Source organism: Hyaena hyaena, unplaced genomic scaffold, assembly GCF_003009895.1.
Source record: "Hyaena hyaena isolate Hyena2069 unplaced genomic scaffold, ASM300989v1 scaffold_1166, whole genome shotgun sequence".
NCBI lineage: Eukaryota > Metazoa > Chordata > Mammalia > Carnivora > Hyaenidae > Hyaena > Hyaena hyaena.
In genome coordinates, this window is record NW_024081797.1 from 395,707 (window position 1) to 418,508 (window position 22,802).

General features: G+C 36.0%; 1 protein-coding gene and 1 pseudogene across 8 annotated transcripts in view; one reads left to right on the top strand and one right to left on the bottom strand.

Annotated features, from left to right (window-relative positions):
- ABI2 (abl interactor 2) overlaps positions 1-22,802 on the top strand; it is a 139,722-nt gene that overhangs the window by 65,160 nt on the left and 51,760 nt on the right. For all 8 annotated transcript variants that reach the window (XM_039222597.1, XM_039222599.1, XM_039222601.1 and 5 more), the window contains exon 2: positions 11,111-11,278. In XM_039222597.1, coding sequence (XP_039078528.1) covers positions 11,111-11,278 — 168 coding nt within the window. The remainder of the gene's footprint in view (positions 1-11,110; positions 11,279-22,802) is intronic.
- LOC120224365 lies at positions 11,651-11,792 on the bottom strand (annotated as a pseudogene).

The window sequence follows — 22,802 nt, forward strand, 5'->3', positions numbered from 1 at the left end:
TGGAAGGTCTAGAAGGAATTGTTTAATACTTTAGATGGACTAACACTGAATGAGAACTAAGTACCTGTATTTTATCTAATCTGGTTGTAGTTTATACTCAGAGCAAAAATAATTGTATATTTTCCAGGTAGTGTAATGTAGTGGACTAGACTAGGCAAGAGATTTAAAGCTTGGGAATAGAAGGAAACCGACAGTAAATCTCAAGGATATTATCTGTAGAGAAAAATGGTCTCCTGCATGTTCCCACTCATGTACCCTAAATAATGTCATTCTTTTCCTGCTCCCTCCCCATTATCTATACACTTACATATCTGCCAAATCTGTGGTTCTATTTAGTAGAAGTAGAAAGGAAAAATAAATAATGGTAGGAATCTGCTGGTGGTGATATTACAGTTTTGAGGTGCTGTAGAGTGTGTACAGTTCTTATTCTTTTTATTTCCCAGTACCATTCCCAGAACATCAAATTGAGAAGTGTAAATTTTCTTCTTAGGGGTACACAATAAGGCACGAATAGCTTGGATGGTGCCAAGCCTTCTGGAGATTCAGGAAATCTCCCTAATATCACTTCTCCTACCTACCCCCCACCCCCATTGGGTGATAGAGGTAACGGTGATTCTCTGAAACTTTAAAGTAGATACAGTTCAATAAATAATATGTAACTTCCACGTGTAATGGATATGAAGATATGTAAGGCATAGTACTTTCCCTCAAGGGCTTACCACTAGGGGGCGTAGGAGTTTGGTCAATGAAACGTGCATATTGCAAAATATGTGCTGTAAGTGATGACAGAATGCTGTGGGAATGAATTCTCAATAAGAAATTATCAGTGTCACAATCAGGGATGGCTTCCTTGAAGACACAAGGAATGGGTTGTTGCTGAAGTTGATGGGTTGCTGCTAAAGTAAATAGGTACACAAAGGTACCTAAATCAGAACTGATTTAGGAAGATGAATCTTCAGGACAGTCGTCAGAGTGTAAGATAACTACAACTGACCTGGAAAACAGTATAAGTAACACTAGAAAGATAATGAGGGCCTGAAGCAGAATGTAGGCAGTGGAATTGAAAGAAGAATGTAACTGATTAGGTACAGGCAGTGGAATTGAAAGAAGAATGCAACTAATTAGGTGTAGGATACAGACAGTTGGAAAGTATGTTAGATCATGGAGTAATGATCATAAGAACAGAGTTAAGAGGAAGTCATTTTGGGGAAGGTGATGAGTTATGGATATATTGAGCTGGCACAGTATGCAAGATGAGATTCTATGTCAACTAAAATACAGGTTTCAGGGAGATGTATGGTAAGCTGTAAATAGATTTTAAAATTCTGTGCTTGAAATTGATAGCTGTGGAAGGAATGAAGTTTCTGGGGAGTGAAAGTACAGTAAGAAGAGAAGTAGTTTGAAGACAATCTTTGGGAACATTTCCATGTATGAAGTAATCAGTATCATGAGGGAAACTAAAGAGATAGCAAAGATGGAAGGATTAATCATTGCATAATATGGACCTGTCAGGAAGGTTACTTTATTCTGTGTAAGAATCTTGTCTTTGTAGAAAACAGACACATAGACCAATGGAATAGAATTGAGAACTCAGAATTGGATCCACAAATGTATGGCCAATTAATCTTTGACAAAGCAGGAAAGAGTATCCTATGGGAAAAAGAGCCTCTTTAACAGATGGTGCTGGGAGAACTGGACAGCAACGTGCAAAAGAATGAAACTAGATCATTTTCTCACACCATACACAAAAATAAACTCAAAATGGATAAAGGACCTGAATGTGAGACAGGAGACCATCAAAACCCTAGAGGAGAAAGCAGGAAACAACCTCCTTGTCCTCCACCACAGCAATTTCTTACTTGACACATCCCCAGAGGAAAGGGAATCAAGAGCAAAAATAAACGATTGGGACCTCATCAAGATGAAAAGCTTCTGCACGGTGAAGGAAACAATCCATAAAACTAATAGGCAACCAACAGAATGGGAAAAGATAGTTGCAAATGACATATCAGATTAAGGGCTAGTATCCAAAATCTAAGGAATTCACCAAACTCCGCACCTGAAAAACAAATAATCCAGTGAAGAAACGGGCAGAAAACATGAACAGACACTTCTCCAAAGAGGACATCCAGATGGCCAACAGACACATGAAACAATGTTCAACATCACTCATCATCAGGGAAATAAAAATCAAAACCACAATGAGGTACCACCTCATGCCGATCATAGTGGCTAAAATGAGCAAATCAGAGAACTCTAGATGCTGGCAAGGATGTGGAGAAATGGGCACCCTCCTACACTGTTAGTGGGAATGTAAATTGGTGCAGCCCCTCTGGAAAACAGTGTGGGGGTTCCTCAAAAAATTAATAGCACTCCCCTATGACCCAGCAATAGCACTGTTAGGAATTTACCCAAGAAATACAGGAGTGCTGATGCATAGGGGCACATGTAACCCAGTGTTCATAGCAGCACTCTCAACAATAGCCAAAACATGGAAAGAGCCTAAGTGTCCATCAACTGATGAATAAATCAAGAAGATGTGGTTTATCTATAGAATGGAATACTACTTGGCATTGAGAAAGAATGAAATCTGGCCATGTGTAGCAACACGTATGGAACTTGAGGGTGTTATGCTGAGTGAAATAAGTCAGGCAGAGAAGGACAGATACCATATGTTTGCACATATAGGTGGATTAGGAGGAACTTAACGGAGGACCATGGGAGGGGAGAAGGTGAAAAATAGTGGGGGAGAGGGAGGGAGGCAAACCATGAGAGACTTTTGAATGCTGAGAATAAACTGAGGGCTGATGGGGGTGGGGGAGAGGGGAAGGGAGGTGATGGGCATGGAGGAGGGCACTTGTGGGGATGAGCACTGGCTGTTATATGGAAACCAACTTGACAATAAACTAAGAAAAAAGAAAAAGAATCTGTAAGATTGTTTTTACCAGAGCATACATTATAATGTTTTTTTTATAAACCTATGATAACTTTCCCTTTTCTAAAAGGTTTTTTCTTTTTTCAGTAACAATCTCATTTAAGTAGGAATATTAAATAACTGGGTTGAAGTGTCATATTGCCTTTAGTGCATGAACTATATAACTGTCATCTAGTCAGTACTTAAATACATTTATAGCAAAGGTCAGTTACAGGCACTTACTTATCAGACATTACTGCTTAGGAACTGCAAAACAACCTCTATGTAATGTACAGTTTCTTTTACAGGAAATAAGATATTGTAGCTTCTTTGTAACTAATAGGCTTCTCTGTTAAAGATAAAGTAGAAATTCTGATACCATTTTTACTGAAAGAATATTTCCGCTTTTATTGAACATTTTTTAGGGGAAACATCTCAAACTTAGTAAATATGCTGCTGAAGTGAGCACAAAAATCTCAGACTTAGAATATCAGCTCTTGTTATACTAGATTCTTATAAAACCTCAGAAAGATTAATTAAAAAATTGTTTTTGGAACGTTTGCGCCTTACAAATATTCCTTACAGTTGACTAGGACAGAACACTTAATTTTAAGTTTTTCTTCTTTTGTATTAATGCATGTGTTACAGTAAAAAAAAAAAAAAAAATGTAATAGCTCTGGGGCTCCTGGGTGGCTCAGTCAGTTAAGTGTCCAACTCTTAATTTCAGCTCAGGTCATGATCTCACAGTTTGTAGGTCAAGCCCCAAATTGGGTTCCATGCTGACATTGTGAGGCCTGCTTGGGATTCTCTCTCTCCCTCTTTCTCTGCCCCTTCCTTGCTTGTTCTCTGTCTCTCTCAGAATAAATAAATAAACTTAAAAAAATAATAGCTTTATTTTTTCTGACACAGCAAGTTAATACTTACTTGAAGTGATTTTTATCAGAAGACCCAAATAAACTATATTCCCAACATTCAGAGGAAACTCATGTTGATATTTTGGGTCTTATTTTTTTCTCTTGTGCTCCTTTTTACATACAGGCACCTACAGAATCAGGATGATTGTGTTAAAGTTGCTTCATAAGTGACTCTTTTTTTTTAATGTTTTTTTTTTTTTTTTTAAATTTCTGAGAGAGACAGCATGAGCAGAGAACGGTCAGAGAGAGAGGGAAGGAGGAGAGAGAGAGAGAGAGAGACAGCATGAGCAGAGGATGGTCAGAGAGGGAGGGAGGCACAGAATCTGAAACAGGCTCCAGGCTCTGAGCTGGATGTTAGCACAGAGCCCGACACGGGGCTCGAACCCACGAACCACGAGATTATGACCTGAGCCGAAGTCGGACGCTTAACTGACTGAGCCACCCAGGTGCCCCATAAGTGACTCTTTTGCACTTAGTTATTTTGTAGATATATATCTCAGTAATATATAGCTAATATTTTCATTACTTCCATATGTACTATATAAATGTATTATTTAATCACGTTTTTTTTTTCCTTCCCCTTTAACTGTGTCTGTGAACACCCTTGTCTGTGCCTTTTTCATATTTGATTATTTTTCTAAAATAGATTTAAAGCTATAAATGTAGTGGAATTTATATAAGCTTAGATCAAAACAGTGAAACCCTTAATGTTTACAGGACTGTATTTACATTCTTTTTTCATAATTACATATGAACTGACATAGTAATTCTTAGGCTTAACTAAAGGACAAACCCTTTTAAATGGGAAGAAAGAAATCTGACTGCCTTTGTTGACTTCATTTATTTTGAAAAATAAATGTAATTTTTATGCTAATGTTATTTAATGTTCAAACATAAACTTAAATATAAGCCACTTAAAATTACACCTCTTATAACAACTATAAATATGAAATAAATTTGTAAATAAAACAAAACTACTAAATTAATAAAATTTAAGTCAGGAACACTAATGTCACAGATGATATTTTGTCAAAACTTAGTAGTCCTTGAAATTTGAATATTGTGGTAGGTTTATAGATTCTTTTTTTAATGTTTGTCTTTAAAAAAATTTTTTTTAATGTTTTTATTTATTTCTGAGAGAGACACACACAGCATGAGCAGGGGAGGGTCAGAGAGAAGGAGATACAGAATCTGAAACAGGCTCCAGGTTCCGAGCTAACTGTCAGCACAGAGCCCGAGGTGGGGCTCGAACCCATGAGCTTAACCAACTGAGCCACCCAGGTGCCCCTGATGTTTGTTTATCTTGAGAGAATAAGGGAGAGAGAGAATCTCAAGCAGGCTCTGCACTGTCAGTGCAGAGCTGGATGCAGGGTTTGACCCCAAGAACCACGAGATTATGACCTGAGGCAAAAATAAAAGACTCCCAACCTACTGAGCCACCCAGGTGCCCCAGTTTATAGATTTTTTTGAGTAGTATTACAGAGTGTATGATGGGCTTGCCCTATGGGGGTTCCTTGGAATGATTCGAGTCTCCAGTTTAAGTTATTGCAAACCCTTTAAAAAAAACTTTTGTTTGCTTGTACAGCACAATGTAGTGAACATTTGGTTACCATTTCATGTGAGTGCACTATTTATATATTAAGTTTGCCCCTTTTATCTCATTAATTTGCTTTACAATTAAAGTAGCATGACTTTGGCCTAACACAGTTGAGCCCCAAAGCAGTGCTGAATATGTTTTGTTTCTTACTTTTTCAGTGATTCCAGAGGATTTATATTATGTAATGTTAAACCATGAATTTAAAAATCTTATAAATAGATTATTGTGGAAGTTAAGAAAAAAATTATTAAATGATTAAAGACATCTGCTGATTTCTGGGGAATATTCATGAATTTACATTTGGGATACTGTGATTTACTATCACTCACAGTTATTCTTAAATAGATGTCATATGATACATTAAAAACCCTATAATCTGTGGCTCTTGTTTGAATAATCTGCTTAGGTGTAGTGTGAAAAATTTTGGCAAATGTCGTAATAGAAGAATGCAGTTTTGTTACCTTCAACTGTAGTGTATCTTAAATTTTTTAAAATAAATTTTAATTTCTGGTATAATTTATAAGCATATTTTTATATATGTATATAAATACATATATAAATTTTATATATGTAATTTTATATAATGTAAGTTTGATGACAGTATAATTTTCATATGTTTTAAAATTATTTTTGTTTTTAATTTTAATTCCAGTATAGTTAACATAGAGTGTTAGTTTCAGGTGTATGGTATAGTGATTCAACAATTCTATACATTGCTCAGTGCTCATTATAAGTATACTCTTTAATCCCCATCATCTATTTCACCCATCCTCCTACATATCTCCCTTTGGCAACAGGAGGGTTCTCTATAGTTAAGAGTCTGTCTCCATTTTTACATCTTTTGTTTGCATTGACATTTGTGAAATTTGAAACAGATATGCCTGTGTTGAACGTAGCTGAAACAGAATCCTAAAATGTTTTTGTGTTTTTAAGACTTTATTTTTTTAGAGCAGTTTTAAGACTACAACAAAATTGAGAGGAATGTATAGAGATTTCAACACCCCTCACCATATTGGTATATTTGTTACAGTTGGTGAACCTGAGTTGACACATAGTTGTCACCCAAAGTCCACAGTTTCACTTTAGGGTTCACTCTTGGTGTTTTACATTTTGTGGGTTTGACAAATGTGTAATGACATCTACCCCTTATGGTATCATACATAATATTTTCACTGCCCTAAAAAGCCCCTGTATTCCACCTATTCATCCCTTCTCTGACCAACCCCTGGCAAACCACTGTTCTTTTTACTGTCTTCCTGGTCATAGTCTTACCTTTTTCAGAATGTCATATTGTTGAAATCATACAGCATGTAGCCTTTTCAGGTTCATCTTTTTTCATTTAGTAATAAACATTTAAGGTTCCTCCATGTCTTTTCAGTGCTTGATAACTCATTTATTTTTAGTGCGGTATGATGCACCACATCTTGATTGGCTCTAAGTTTTGACAATTATGAATGAAACTACTATAAACATTTCTGTATGGGTTTTTGTGTACACATAAGTTTCCATCTCCTTTGGGTACATACCAAGAAGCTGGATTACTAGATCATCTGGTTAGAGTATGTTTACTTTTATAGGAAACCACCAACCTGTCTTCCAAAGTGGCTGTACCATTTTGCATTCCCACCAGCAGTGAATGAGAATTCCTGTTCCACATCCTCATCAACATTTGGTGTTATCAGTGTTCTAGACTTTGGACATTCTAATAGGCACATGGTGGTATCTCGTTGTTTTAATTTGCATTTCCCTGATGACACATGATGTGGAGCATCTTTTCATGGGCTTATTGCCATCTGTGTATCTTCTATGAAGAAATGTCTGTGAAGGTGTTTGGTCCCAATTTTGATAGACTTTTTTCCATATTGTTAACTTTGAAGAGTTGTTTGTATATTTTGGATAGCAGTCCTTTATCAGTTGTGTCTTCTGTAGATATTTTATTTCAGTATGTGGTTTGCCTTCTCATGTCTCTTGACATTGTCCTGTGTAGAGTAGAAGGTTTTAATTTTAATGAAGTCTAGCTTATCAATTATTTATTTCATGAATCTTGCCTTTGATTTTGTATCTACAAAGTCATTGACATAACCAAAGTCACCCAGATTTTCTCCTTTGTGATTGTCTAAGAGTTGCATAGTTCTGCAGTTTACTTTTAGGTCTGTCATCCATTTTGAGTTAATTTTTTGAGGAGTATAAGCTCTCTGGGTACATTCATTTAAAAACAACAACAACAACAACAACTAGATGTCCAGTTTCAGCACCATTTGTTGAAAAAACTGGCTTTGCTCCATTGTATTGCTTTGTTCCTTTGTTAAAAATCAGCTGACTATATTTATGTGGTTCTATTTCCAGACTCTCTGTTTTGTTCCATGGAACTTTTTTGTCTGTTCTTTAACCAGTACCACACTTGATTAGTACATCTGTTTTGATTACTGTAGCTGTAGAGTGAATCTTGAAGTTGAGTAGTGTTAGTCTTCCCATTTTGTTGTTCTCCTTCAATACTGTATTAGCTATTCTGTGTCTTTTGCCTTCCCTTATACATTTTGGAATTAGTTTGTTGATATACACAAAATAATATGCTGGTATTTTGGTTAGGGTTGCATGGATTCTATTTTTCAGCTTGGGAAGAGTGAACATCTTGACAGTTTTGGGTCTTCCTATCCATGTACATGGACTGGTTTTCCATTTGTTTAGTTCTTTGATTTTGTTTGTTAGGGTTTGGCCATGTTCCTTATATAGATCTTAGACATACTTAAGTATTTTATTTTTTTGGTTATTAATGTAAGTGATAATGTGTTTTTAATGTCAAATTCCACTTCATTTCTAGTATATTGTTCATTGCTGGAAAGCTGTTGACTTTTTCATGTTAACCTTATATCCTATACCCTTGATATAATCTTTTTATTAGTTCCAAGAATTTTTTTGGTCAGTTTTTTGGGATTTCTCCATAGGTGATCATGTCATCTGTGCCCTTTCCTCTTAAAGGGTTCTAGGAATAATTTTTTTAGTACATTATAAACCATTTAGTTTTATTAAATATATAAAGTTCATACATAGTCTAAATAAAGCATTTAAAAATTCACTGTGTGCTCCTTGGTCAAAAAATAGATTACGAGCAATCAAGAAACATTTTTGGTGGTTGCTTGGGTGGCTCAGTCTGTTAAGTGCCCGATTTCTGTTCAGGTCATGATCTCACAGTTTGTGGGTTCAAACACCATGTTGGGATCTGTGCTGACAGCTAAGAGCCTGGAGTCTACTTCAGATTCTGTATCTCCCACTCTCTCTCTTTGCCCCTCCCCTGCTCGCACTCTATTTCTCTCTCTCAAAAATAAACAAACATTTTTTAAAAAAACATTTTTCTTATTCTGAATCAATCAATCTGAGAATTGTGCTTTCTTTGGTTTTCAAGACTGAGGCCAATTGAGTGTACAGTAAATATATGCCCTTTTAAGAAAGAGCTATACTTTTCTCTGATATCTTTGGAGATTATTTTATTACATACACATGAGCTGATATTCAGGACTTCACTATTATGAAGATACGTCAGGATTTTAATGGGCTTCCAACTTTTTTTCCTTAAAGAGCAATTGGTATAGCAATTTATTTATAAAATTCAGAATGTTCCTTTGCCTGACCCAGTGCAGAAGAATGATGCCCTAAATACATACTTCATGTATTTACATCAATATTATATCAGCCACAAAAAGCGTTTCTTTTAGATTTTCTTCGTATATTTTACATTACAGGGTCTTCAGTCTAATGCAGAAAAGTAGATATGCACAAAGCCTACCTAATACAAAAGGGTCTCTCATATCTTTTATGATCAATAAGCTACATGATTTCATATATATACTAGGAACAAAAGCAGAGCATGAAGTGATAATATTTGCTTTTCAAAAAATGTCAAATAAAAAGGATACATTGAAAATATTTGTCCAAATATTCATCCCCTTGATCCTTTGAGGCATACTGTCAAATTATCTAAGTATCTTAATTTTTAATTATTCTATGGTTAATACTATGATTAGGAGTAATGTCTGAAAAATGTTAATGACTTCCTGCTTTTACTGTGAATTTAAGAAAAGTTGTTGATTGTTTTCATTGTGTTGAGCTTTTTATATGTTAGGATGGAATAGTGACTTCCAATTCCTTACATGTATAATCAGAATCTAGAATCTGTATGGTGGGTTTTTTTTTTTTTTAAGTATTTATCTTCTACCAAATTTGGTTTCAACTCTGTTGTTAATTCAAGTATTGATACTAAGGATACTAAGGATTAGGATAGGAAAGGGGGAAAAAGCTAGTATAGTTATCCTTAACTCTTTGCAAGTTAAACTGAATATAATTTGATTATTTTGTTGACTGCTGCTGCTTCAAACAAATTTTGGTCTCCCTGGAAAAAGCATATCTTTTTTTACTCCTGTAGTTTTTATTAATTGTTGTTGTTAATTTTTACTCCTGTAGTGTGTAGGAGAGAGAGGAGAGTGGAATATAGCAGGCTTTGATTAATGACCACTCAAAGACATATATTTGTTATATTAATGATTTGTAGTTTTAGAAAGTTGTTTTACATTCATTATCTTACTTGGTGTTCATGCTACTTAGAATGGTTAATGTAGAGGTTTATCTCTTCTGCTTTCAAATTGAGGAAATTGCGAAACTCTTAATCTTGTCCAAGTTGATACATTGTAATAAATACTAGAGATGACATGAAGATAAAGGGTTTCTGGTTTAGAGGCTTGTGTACTTTCTACTGAACCACAGTCTTTTTATTTATATTAAAATTTTTTAATGTTTATTTTTTGAGAGACAGAGCGTGCGTGGGGGAGGGGCAGAAGAGAGGGTGTCACAGAATCTGAAGCATGCTTCAGGCTCTGAGCTGTCAGCACAGAGCCCGACATGGTGCTGGAACTCATGAACTGCAAAATCGAGCTGAGCCGAAGTCAGACGCTTAACTAACCGATCCACCCAGGCACCCTGAACCAAAGTGTTTTCTATAGTATATGGTGTCTAGCATTTAGCAACATAGAATATGTATCTTTACCATTGTTTTGCCTTGTGATCTTGGAAATAATGAGTTAAACACTTTTTACTGTGTACTCTGTGCTTCAACCATAGTTTGATACTTGACAATTGATGTCCCATAGAGTTACAGCACTTAAAGTGATTGAGAAGAAAGATTTATTTAATTATTTTCATTTTAATTTCTCATTATCTGCCATAATTATTACCTATATTTACATTGTCACTTTTACTTATTACCATAATTGTTTTATCATTACTAAGACTTTAATGAGACATTACATTATACCCACATTTCACATTTAGGATGGAAGGAAAGAACAGATTCTGGAAAACAGAAGAAGGGATGCTAGAATTTATACATTCACATCAATGCTACTTTTCCAAACAGTGATCTTGAGAAGTTATATACTTGCTGCCGTTGCTCAAAATATCCAGTGGATCTCATTTTTAAAATAATGGCTACAGGATTTTATGTATCTATACAAAGATGTATCTATTTAACATGAAAATATTAATTAACTCCGCCAGTAGTGTTGGGTTTAACATTAAGAACATTTTAAACTAGTGTATGGAGATTCAGAAACAATGGACTTTATGAGTATTTTTGTAGAGTTAGGTTGATATAATCGGTTATCTTTAAATTGATGATTTTTTTTTCCCCTTTAGTCAGCAGATAAGCAGCGAGCTCTAGAAGAAACCAAAGCCTACACCACCCAGTCCTTAGCAAGTGTTGCGTATCTGATAAATACCTTGGCTAACAATGTCCTGCAGATGCTGGATATCCAAGCATCCCAGCTACGGAGGATGGAATCTTCAATCAATCATATTTCACAAGTGAGACCACACTGTTTTTCTGTTTTACCTGTAAGGAACACTATAAACACAAACAGTCTGTATAATGCTGGAAGCCTTAATCATGTGAGTTAACTCACATGTATGATTTTGAAAATACAAATTCAGTATCATGTTGTTTTTGACTTTTGTCTTTTTGTGGAGTGATTCTCTTCTCTGTGATTTTGACAGGGAAGCAGATTTTAATGGTTTTATTAAAATTCAGTAGTCATGTTAAAATAATCATCTTTGAGTGAAAATTGTTTCTTCCAACTTTTACTGAATTTCACATTTCTTTATCTTCAAGGAAAAATTAATGTGATAGCCTAATCACTTCTTTACATTTTTTTTCCTATTGGTAAGACTTTTGTTTACCAGGGGTACCATATCTCAATAATGGAAATGTTAATCTAAGTGAACTTATAAAAGTATATTTATATAAAACTTAAACAAATTTAATGTTATACTTTTTTCCATTGTACTACACTTGATCTTAGCCAAAAGGCCGAGAAGCGATTATACTTTTTTCCATTGTAAAAGCCATTCCTTTAAAATATAGAAAAAGAAAAAAATGGAAAAACAATCCTTTTTATCATTGTTCAAATTTTATACCTTTAATACTTTGCTTTACATTATTACAATACTTTTTTCCTGTAAGTAGTATTAAAAATGTAGCTGTGATTATATTATGTATAGAATTTTGGGTTTTGCGGGGCGCCTGGGTGGCTTAGTCGGTTAAGCGTCCGACTTTCGCTTAGGTCATGATCTCGCGGTTCGTGGGTTCGAGCCCTGCGTCGGGGTCTGTGCTGACTACCAGCTCGGAGCCTGGAGCCTGTTTCAGAGTCTGTGACTCCCTCTCTCTCTGACCCTCCCCTGCTCACGCTGTCTCTCTCTCTCCTAGAAATAAATAAAACATTTAAAAAAAAAAAAAGAATTTTGGGTTTTGCTCTTTTAAAATACTATGACAACACATCTTCTCATGATGTTATAAGCTCTTCATAAACGTTTTCAGTGGCTGTATAATGTTTCGTGTATATGTCTTAACTTTAATAACATTTCTGTATTTTGGGGCCATTTAAATAATATTGCAGTGAAAAGCCAATTTTAATTGCAAAACAAATTTTAAAAAACATTAAAAAGGTAACGGTTTTGATCTGCTTGCTTCTCTTTGATGAGATCTTTAGAGGTTTTCTAGTTTAGCATTCTTGTTACTGAGTAACTTGATGTAGTACCCAACACTCTTTTAGACGTACATGATTAGAACTCTTCTGGAATAACAAGTTTTAAAATGTGCATTATTTTACAAAGTGTGCATTATATTTTCTTTTGTATACCTTAAGAGTTCAGGATACTTCTGAAATTGATTAATCCAACAATTTTTCAAAGTTTGAAGCTTAATTTGTGTAATTAAATAAAATACAGTCCAGATAATCAAACTAGATATGAGAGGACTCACTTATATTTGTTATTTGAGAGTTCACCAAAGTAATTTAGAGGGATTTCCTGTTATTTAATACTATTTAATCTTAACTATGTATTTGCTACTATAAGATTTTGTTTACACCCCATATGAACTTCTGTAGACCTTGTATAATTTACTGCTTGCTTTATTGCTCTCTTAAAGTAAAAAACAAAAAACCCCAACACCCTCCCAAAAAAACCCTGCAAACCCTCAAAGAATTGGTGAGCTTAATGAGTGAGAGACAAATTTTATTCAGAATTGACCCCTTAGAAGAAATAATAATAATGAAATAGATGAACTTGGTTCTGTAAAAGGAGGGATGTTGACATATTACTAATCTGATAGAGAATTTTGGGGTTTACGCTTAAGAGTCTTAAAATTTCTGCATATTTGAAGTCTTAACAAAGGACCAAAAAAGGTAGTGAGAAGAAAAGTGCAAATGCAGAAGAGACATTAATAGAGTTCCTAAGAAGGGTGAACAACTTGTTATTAATTTGTGAGAGAAAGTAGGAGAGGTTGTGAAGATAGATGATGACAATAAACAAATAATAATGAAAGATACTCATCTGATTTTTAAAAGTAATCTCTGTACCTAACATGGGGCTCAAATTCATACCTCTGAGATCAAGAGTCAGATGCTCTACTGACTGAATCAACCAGGTGCTCTGATAATCATCTGTTTTTTTATTAGAATTCTGTACTACTTTGGTAGAGAAGGGTAGTAGTCTTAAGGAGGAAGGTGAATAAGCCTACTCTAAATTGTAAATATATGTATTAATCCAGTTAATGAGAACATTTCATTTTTGAGCGTCACATAAATATACAAATAATTAATAGTCTAATTAGTATTGTCTTTTAAAGCTGTTTTAGTGGAGTTAGTGAAAAATGAGAGAGATGAATGGATAGAGATTAGTAGGTCAGATGTAACAGAGGCCAAGGGCGCCTGGGTGGCTCAGTTGGTTAAGCATCAGACTTCGTCTCAGGTCATGATCTAATGGTTCATGAGTTGGAATCCCACATTGGACTCTCTGATATTAGCACAGAGCCTAGAGCCTGCTTCAGATCCTCTGTCGACCCCGTCCCTCCTCTGGTTCGTTCTCTCTCTCTCTCTTTCTCTCTCTCTCTCAAATGTATATAAATAAACTTAAAAAACAAAACAAAAAAAATAACAGGGCTTGAGTCAGAGGTGTCAAGAATATGTTGACTCTTCTTCATTTGAAGTTAAACAATCCCTGGAAGGGGGAGGGATCTGCAGCTGTACACCTGTTAAGTCTATGCAAAAGAGTATGCTGGGTGACAGGTTGAATAGGAGAAATGGGTTGATGGAGGTTATATCTAAGAAATGAGTAAATTTAAAAAATTATATAGTTTTTAGTATGTGCCTTAAGGATTCAAATAATTTTCAGTTATGCTTAATGCACAGATAGAGTCCTTTGTTTTAAAAGTCAATTGAGGGCCCTTGGGTGGCTAGGTTGGTTGTGTCCAACTCTTGATTTCAGCTCAGGTCATGAGCTTGCAGTTTGTAAGTTCGAGCCTCGCATCAGGCTCTATACTGTCAGTGCAGAGCCTCCTTCAGATTCTCTCTCCTTCTCTCCTCTCCTCTCCTCTCCTCTCCTCCCCTCCCCTCCCCTCCCCTCCCCTCCCCTCCCCTCCTCTCCCCTGCGTCTCGCCTCACCTCTCCTCTCATCTCCTCTCCCTCTCTTTCAAAAATAAATTAATTCAATAAATAAACATTAAAAAATAAAAGTCAATGGAACATCAGAGCTATTTGATACTCTTTAGACTGAAAGATTATAGTATGAGAAAATATTTTCTGTTTACAATGCAAATACTTAGTAAATACTCTGAATACAAGTTTTGGCAAACCTTTTTGTGTAAAGGGTCAGTTAATCAATATTTTAGGCTTTGTGGGCCACATATGTGGTATTCGTCCTATATTATTCTCTCTCTGTGTGTATTTAAACAACTATTTAAAAATGCTTAAAAGCTATACTAACTTGTAGGTCATATAAAAACAATCTACAGGACAGATTTGGCATGTAGGCTATAGTTTGCAAGCTCTTGTCTTTTTTTTTAATTTTTAAGAAATTTTTTTTAAATGTTTTTTATTTCTAGGAGAGAGAGAGACAGCGTGAGCAGGGGAGGGTCAGAGAGAGAGGGAGTCACAGACTGAAACAGGCTCCAGGCTCTGAGCTGGCTGTCAGCACAGAGCCTGACGCAGGGCTCGAACCCACGAACCGCGAGACCATGACCTAAGAGAAAGTCGGACGCTTAACTGACCCAGGCGCCCCAAGCCCTTGTCTTAAATACTGTTATTCTCTAATGTTTGGTAATTGTATTTGTTATTATTATGCTTTATTAAGAATATTATTATGTTTTTAGAGGGAGCCAGAACATTCTTATGATATCTTGAGACTAAGATTTCTTTTTTCTTTCTTTTTTTTGTCCATGTGAGCAAAAGTATTAGGTTCAGAGATTTGGAGAGAAGACTGTTGAAGAAGGAAAGAAATGGAGGTTTGGTTAGGTCAAAGATGAGATCACACGTTTATTGAAATGCTAATTGGTATTAAGACTTGTTTTTAAGGGTTGTCTGGTAGAGTGGTTCAAGACTAGGAGATACTAGATAACTGAGGTATTTGATTTCTTTCCTCATCAGTATCTTTTTTCTGTGTCCTGGGTAGGAACCTTATCATTTTTCAGCCTCCTAGTGCTCTACCTCTTTTCTCCATTTGTTTGGGAGTGGGGAGGGTCAGGATCTAGGTTTTACTTTGGTTCTTCTGACTTCTGTGACATTTGACTCAAACTTCAGTTTTCTCATCTGTAAAATGGTAGTACTGATTTCTGAGCTATTTTCCATGTGGAATGAATTCTTTATTCTTTTGAGGTTCTTACAATTGAAGTTGATTTATATTTGCTTTTTCTCTTTCTATTCTTCTGGCTTTGCTATTCACCTCAATCTGTGCCCCACTGACTGACCTCAATCCTCCATCACTCTGATATAACTGAACTATTTCCTAAATTATTCTGAATTAGAATCTGAGGATGGGAATCAGGGAAATACACATCAGTACCACACTGAGATACCACCTCACACCAGTCAGAGTGGCTAAAATGAGCAAATCAGAGAACTCTAGATGCTGGCAAGGATGTGGAGAAACGGGCACCCTCCTACACTGTTGGTGGGAATGTAAACTGGTACAGCCCCTCTGGAAAACAGTGTAGAGGTTCCTCAGGAAACTAACAATAGAACTCCCCTATGACCCAGCAATAGCACCGCTAGGAATTTACCCAAGGGATACAGAAATGCTGAAGCATAGGAGCACATGTACCCCAGTGTTCACAGCAGCACTCTCAATAGCCAAAACATGGAAAGAGCCTAAGTGTCCATCAACAGACGAATGGATCAAGAAGATGTGATTTATCTCTATCATGGAATACTACATGGCAATGAGAAACAATGAAATCTGGCCATGTGTAGCAACATGGATGGACCTTGAGGGTGTTATGCTGAGAGAAATAAGTCAGGCAGAGAAGGACAAATACCATATGTTTGCACGTATAGGAGGATTAGGAGGAACTTAACAGAGGACCAAGGGGGAGAAGAAGGGGGGAAATAGTGGGGGAGAGGGAGAGAGGCAAACCATGAAAGACTCTTGAATACTGAGAACAAACTGAGGACTGATGGGTGTGTGTGTGGGGGGGGGATGTGCATGGAGGAGGGTCAATTGTGGGGATGAGCACTGGGTGTTATATGGAAACCAACTTGACAATAAACTATTTGTAAAAAAAACATTTAAAGAAAAGAAATCAGAAAAAAAAAAGAATATGAGGATGGGAATTCCATCGACTTTGGCAACTGTGTATCAGGAAGAAATAGTTCAATACAACAAAGTAGTAACTTCCTGAATGGCAGAGGTTTTGAAAAACAAGATAGAATTGATTATGAATATTTAGTATATGACTTTTTTTTGTACTAAACAATTAATATAGTATGAAGTAGTGCACTAATTTACACCACACCTACCATATCCATAAGAAGTATTAGGATAGGTTCTTGATGTAGATTACCTTAGGTAGTTTAAGGATGGCAGTTTAATTTTTATCATTTATTTATATATTTTTTAGGTTTTATATTTAGGGCATCTGGGTGACTCAGTCAGTTGAGCGTCCGGGTTGAGCGTAGGTCATAGTCTCACAGTTTCTGAGTTCGAGAGAAAGAGAAAATGCATGTGTGAGCAGGGGAGAGGCAGAGAGAGGAGGAGAGAGAGAATCCCAAGCAGGCTCTGTGCTGTCAGTGCAGAGCCCAACTGGGGTCTTGAACTCATGAACTGTGAGATCATGACCTGAGCTGAAATCAAGATCTGGGCATTTAACCAACTGAGCCACCCAGGCTTCCAGGTAATTTTTTTGTTTGTTTGTTTAAAAAACTTTGTAGCCTTGAGGTGTCTGTGTGATTTAGTCTAATAGTTAAGCGTCCAACTCTTGATCTCAGCTCAGGCCTTGATCTGAGGGTTGTAAGTTCAGGCCCCACATTGGGCTCCATGCAGGGCATGAAGCCTACTTAAAAACAAACAAAAAACTTTATAGTCTTGTTTAAAATTCAGTTTTAAATTAAGGAAATCCTACAAAAGGATATCAATATGTAATTATTCATAGAAGGTAGGGTTTATACAGTTCTTAAATTCTTACATATAGTTTATGTCATTTTTAAAAAAATGAAAACCTGAAAATTACCATCTAGTAGTAACTAATTTGTTTTATGAAAGATGAATAATTTAAAACCTGTTTGTAAATGACAGATTATTTAAATGAATAATGAAATGCTTATTTGAAACATTAACTTATAATTAAAAAATTGAGGCATATTTGAAAACACCCATCTGAATTGAGTTAATCCACTGTAGCTATTTGCATATGTTTTCCTCACATTGATGATCAGCTGAGATAGTACTGTCTAGTGCAGTCAACTCTTGATTATCTATGTTAATGGGCCAAAACAACGCATGGGTAGTCCAAAAACAAAGTACTTTATACAGTACCTTCCTGATACCTGTTGTGGCCTGAGCATGTGTTTAGATCCATGAAGGAGATGTGGAAGTGGGTCTCAGGCTTGCAAGGAAGTTGGGAGCCAGTATGGTTATCTGAGGGTGAGAAGAGGTATCCTAGAAAGCTTGGGTTTGGCACTTCTTGGCTAAAAGTGTTATGGGGGAAGCCCACAGCATGTAGGTCCAGACTTTGCAATAGCGATGAGAAGCATAGAGAAATTAATAAGGGTCTGTTAGTAAGAATAGACCACACAGTTTCATTAACATTATTTGGTGTATTTTTTGGTTAACAGGTAACAAACAATAATAGTGTTTATTAGAAGTTATTTGCATTAGTTTCAGTCATTTAACTTTGCTAAACACATTTTTTACTTGCCACAGATAAGTGCTGTTATTGAGACCTCTACTAAATAAGACTAAATATATTGTCATGTAACCAACAACTTTAGAATACAGGATATTTGAAATACTTTTTTCTTACTATTAAAATTCTTCCTAAATATCAGTGTTGAACTTTTACTTCCAAAATTTAACTTTAAAGTGTTTTAGCTCTGTAATTTCAAAAAATATGATAAAAGCAAGGCAATGGTGATTACTGATGGCTGTGAATTTGATTTAGGATAAACAGAGTAACCATATTTTTTAATAAAAAAATACATTATAAGAGCTTTACAAGAATTCTTTTAAAGCTAACAGTTGGCTGTGAGTTAATGAATGTTGAAACGATTTTAGGTATATAGAGGAATGTTCATTCTATTACATCTATACATTTTTCATGTATATAGCTGTTAAGAATTATGTTTTAAAACATGCATTCAATTTTTACAGAGAATTAATATAAGAAGCAACATTTTTCTCTTCAGAATTCCTTCAACCAAATCCTTTTAGAATTTAATGTTGGGAAAATTGTCCCTTCCTGATGAAGATATTAGACCATTCCTTAGTGTAATGGTCTGTGGGTTTGGGCTGTGTGTATGTATATAAAGAGAACATAGAAATAAGATGTAAATGCCCCAGTCCCTAGGGGCATTTCAGATGTTTTCAGTGCTTTTTTAAAAAGCCTTAATTCTGGGGTGCCTGGGTGGCTCAGTTGGTTAAGCATCCAGCTTCAGCTCAGGTCATGATCTCACTGTCTGGGTTCGAGCCCCGTGTTGGGCTCTGTGCTGACAACTCAGAGCCTGGAGCCTGCTTCAAATTCTGTCCTCTCTCTACCCCTCTCCTGCTCATGCTCTGTCTCTCTCTCTCAAAAATAATAAATAAATAATGGGGAAAAAAGCCTCATTTTTTTCAAATAATTAAAAATGTACTTATTATAAAATGTAACTATATTAGCATAGATATGGAAAGTTGCTTCCCCATTTTTATTTTGTAGAGATTTATTCATATTTGCAACATGAAAATTTGAAACTGAACTTTCAATTTGCAGTAAGCTTAGAATTCTATGGTTTCTTGGGTTTGCATTCTTACGGTTTCATTTTTAAATAGGATAATTACGTTTCTAAAAATTCCGTGGAGGGGCTCAGTTGGTTACTGTCTGATTCTTGATATCAGCTCAGCTCATGATCTCACAGTTTGTGAGTTTGAGCCCCTCATTGGGCTCTGTGCTGATGGCCCCTCCTGCGCTCTCTTTTTCTGAAAAATAAATAAACTTAAAAAAATAAAAACTCAGTGGAGTAGAAACAATGTCTCAAGAAAATTACTTTCTCTGATAAATTTTCTTTTATTGATATTTTGAAGACCAGGCATATAAAAAATAGGTGCCAAAAAAGTACCATATTTTCTTTGGATTTTGTTTATTTTTTTTAATTGACATAAGGTTTCTTCATTGAATCAAAAATATTATTTATATGTTTTGATGTCTACAAACTATGTCATACATAGCTGTGCTCATGTTCCTGCTTTCTTTTTTTAAAAATATAATTTATTGTTAAATTGGCTTTCGTACAACACCCAGTGCTCATCCCAACAAGTGCCCTCCTCAATGCCCATCACCCACTTTCCCCTCTCCCTACCCCCCATCAGCATCAGTTTGCTCTCTGTATTTGAGAGCCTCTTATGGTTTGCCTCCCTCCCTCCCTGTTCGTAACTCCCCACCCCCATTCCTTCCCCCATGGTCTTCTTTTAAGTTTCTCAAGACCCACATATTAGTGAAAACATAATATGTATAGGTCTTTCTCTGACTGACTTATTTCACTCAGCATAATGCCTTCCAGTTCCATCCACATTGCTGCAAATGGCAGGATTTCATTCTTTCTCATTGCCAAATAGTATTACATTGTATATATAAACCACATCTTGATCCATTCGTCAGTTGATGGACATTTAGGCTGTTTCCATAGTTTGGCTATTGTTGAAAGTGCTGCTGTAAACATTGGGGAACATATGCCCCTATGCGTCAGCACTCCTGTATCCCTTGGGTAAATTCCTAGCAGTGCTATTGCTGGGTCATAGGGTAATTCTATTTTTAATTTTTTGAGGAACCTCCACACTGTTTTCCAGAGGGGCTACACCAGTTTGCATTCCCACCAACAATGCAAGAGGATCCCTTTTCCCCACATCCTTGCCAGCATCTGTTGTTTCCTGAGTTGTTAATTTGAGCCCCTCTGATCAGTGTGAGGTGGTATCTCAATGTGGCTTTGATTTGTATTTCCCTGATGATGAGTGACATTGAGCATCGTTTCATGTTGTCTGTTGGTCATCTGGATGCCTTCTTTGGAAAAGTGTCTATTCATGTCTTCTGTCATTTCTTCACTGGATTACTTGTTTTATGGGTGTGGAATTTGGTGAGTTCTTTATAGATTTTGGATACTAGCCCTTTATCTGATATGTCCTTTGCAACTATCTTTTCCCATTCCATTGGTTGCCTTTTAGTTTTATTATTTCCTTTGCAGTTCAGAAGCTTTTTATCTTGATGAGGTCCCAATAGTTCATTTTTGCTTTTAATTCCCTTGCCTTTGGAGACATGTGGAGTAAGAAATTGCTGTGGCTGACGTCAAAGAGGTTGTTGCCTGCTTTCTCCTCTAGGGTTTTGATGGTTTCCTGTCTCACATTCAGGTCTTTTATCCATTTTGAGTTTATCTTTGTATATGGTGTAAGAAAGTGGTCTAGTTTCATTCTTCTGCATGTTCCTGTCCAATTCTCCCAGCACCATTTGCTAAAGAGATGGTCTTTTTTTCCATTGGGTACTCTTTCCTGCTCTGTCAAAGATTAGTTGTCCATATATTTGTGGGTCCATTTCTGGGTTCCCTATTCTGTTCCATTGTGTGCCTGTTTTTGTGCCAATACCATACTGTCTTGATGATTACAACTTTGTAGTAGAGGCTAAAGTCTGGGATTGTGACGCCTCCTTCTTTGGTTTTCTTCTTCAGTATTACTTTGGTTATTTGGGATCTTTTGTGGTTCCATACAAATTTTAGGATCCTTTGTTCTAGCTTTGAGAAGAATGCTGGTGCAATTTTGATTGGGATTGCATTGAATGTGTATATTGCTTTGAGTAGTATTGACATTTTAACTATATTTATTCTTCCAACCCATGAGCATGGAATGTTTTTCCATTTCTTTGTGTCTTCTTCAATTTCTTTCATAAGCTATAGATTGAGCATACAGATATTTTATGTCTTTGGTTAAAATATTCCTAGGTATTTTATGGTTCTTTTTTTTTTTTTTTTTTAAATATTTTTATTTGTTTCTAGGAGAGAGAGACAGGGTGAGCAGGGGAGGGTCAGAGAGAGAGGGAGACACAGACTCCAAAACAGGCTCCAGGCTCCGAGCTGTCAGCACAGAGCCCGACGCGGGGCTTGAACCCACGAACCGCGAGATCATGACCTGAGCGAAAGTCGGACGCTCAACCAACTAAGCCACCCAGGCGCCCCTTTATGGTTCTTGATACAGTTGTAAATGGGATCAGTTTCTTTATTTCTCTTTCTTTTGCTTTATTATTGGTGTATAGAAATGCAACTGATTTCCGTACATTGATTTTGTATCATGCAACTTTGCTGAATTCATATATCAGTTCTAGCAAACTTTTGGTGGAGTCTGTTGGGTATTCCATGTAGAGTATCATGTCATCTGTGAAAAGTGAAAGTTTAACTTCTTTGCCAATTTTGATGCCTTTTTTTTTTTTTTTCATTTTGTTGTCTGATTGCTGATGCTAGGATTTCCAACATTGTGTTAACCAACAGGGGTGAGAGTTGACATCCCTGTTGTGTTCCTGGTCCCAGGGGGAAAGCTCTCAGTTTTTCTCCATTGAAGATGATATTAGCTGTGGGCTTTTCATAAATGGTTTTTATCATGTTTAAGTATGTTCCTTCTGTCTCAACTTACTTGAGTAAATTTTTATTAAAGAATGCTGTATTTTGTCAGATGCATTTTCTGCATCTATTTACAGGATCATATGGTTCTTATCCTTTCTTTTATTAATGTGATGTATCACAGTGATTGATTTGTGAATATTGAACCAGCCCTGCAGCCCAGGACCGAATTCCACTTGATCATGATGAATAATTCTTTTTATATGCTGTTGAGTTCAGTTTGGTAGTATTTTGTTGAGGATTTTTGCATCCATGTTCATCAGGGATATTGGCCTGTAGTTCTTTTTTGTGGGGTCTCTGTCTGGTTTGTCAGTCAAAGTAATGCTGACTTCATAGAATGAGTCCAGAAGTTTTCCTTCCATTTCTGTTTTTTGGAGTAGCTTGAGAAGGATAGGTATTCACTCTGTTTCAAATGTCTGGTAGAATTCCCTAGGGGAGCCATCTGGTCCAGGACTCTTTTATTTGTTGGGAGATTTTTGATAACTGATTCAGTTTCTTCACTAGTTGTGGGTCTGTTCAAATTTTCTATTTCTTTGTGTTTGAATTTTGGCAGTGTGTGGGTATTAAGAAATTTGTTCATTTCTTTCAGGTTGTCCAGTATGTTGGCATATAATTTTTCATAATATTCCTTGATAATCGCTTGTATTTCTGAAGGATTAGTTGTAATAAATCCATTTTCTTTGGTGATTTTATCTATTTGGGTCCTATCT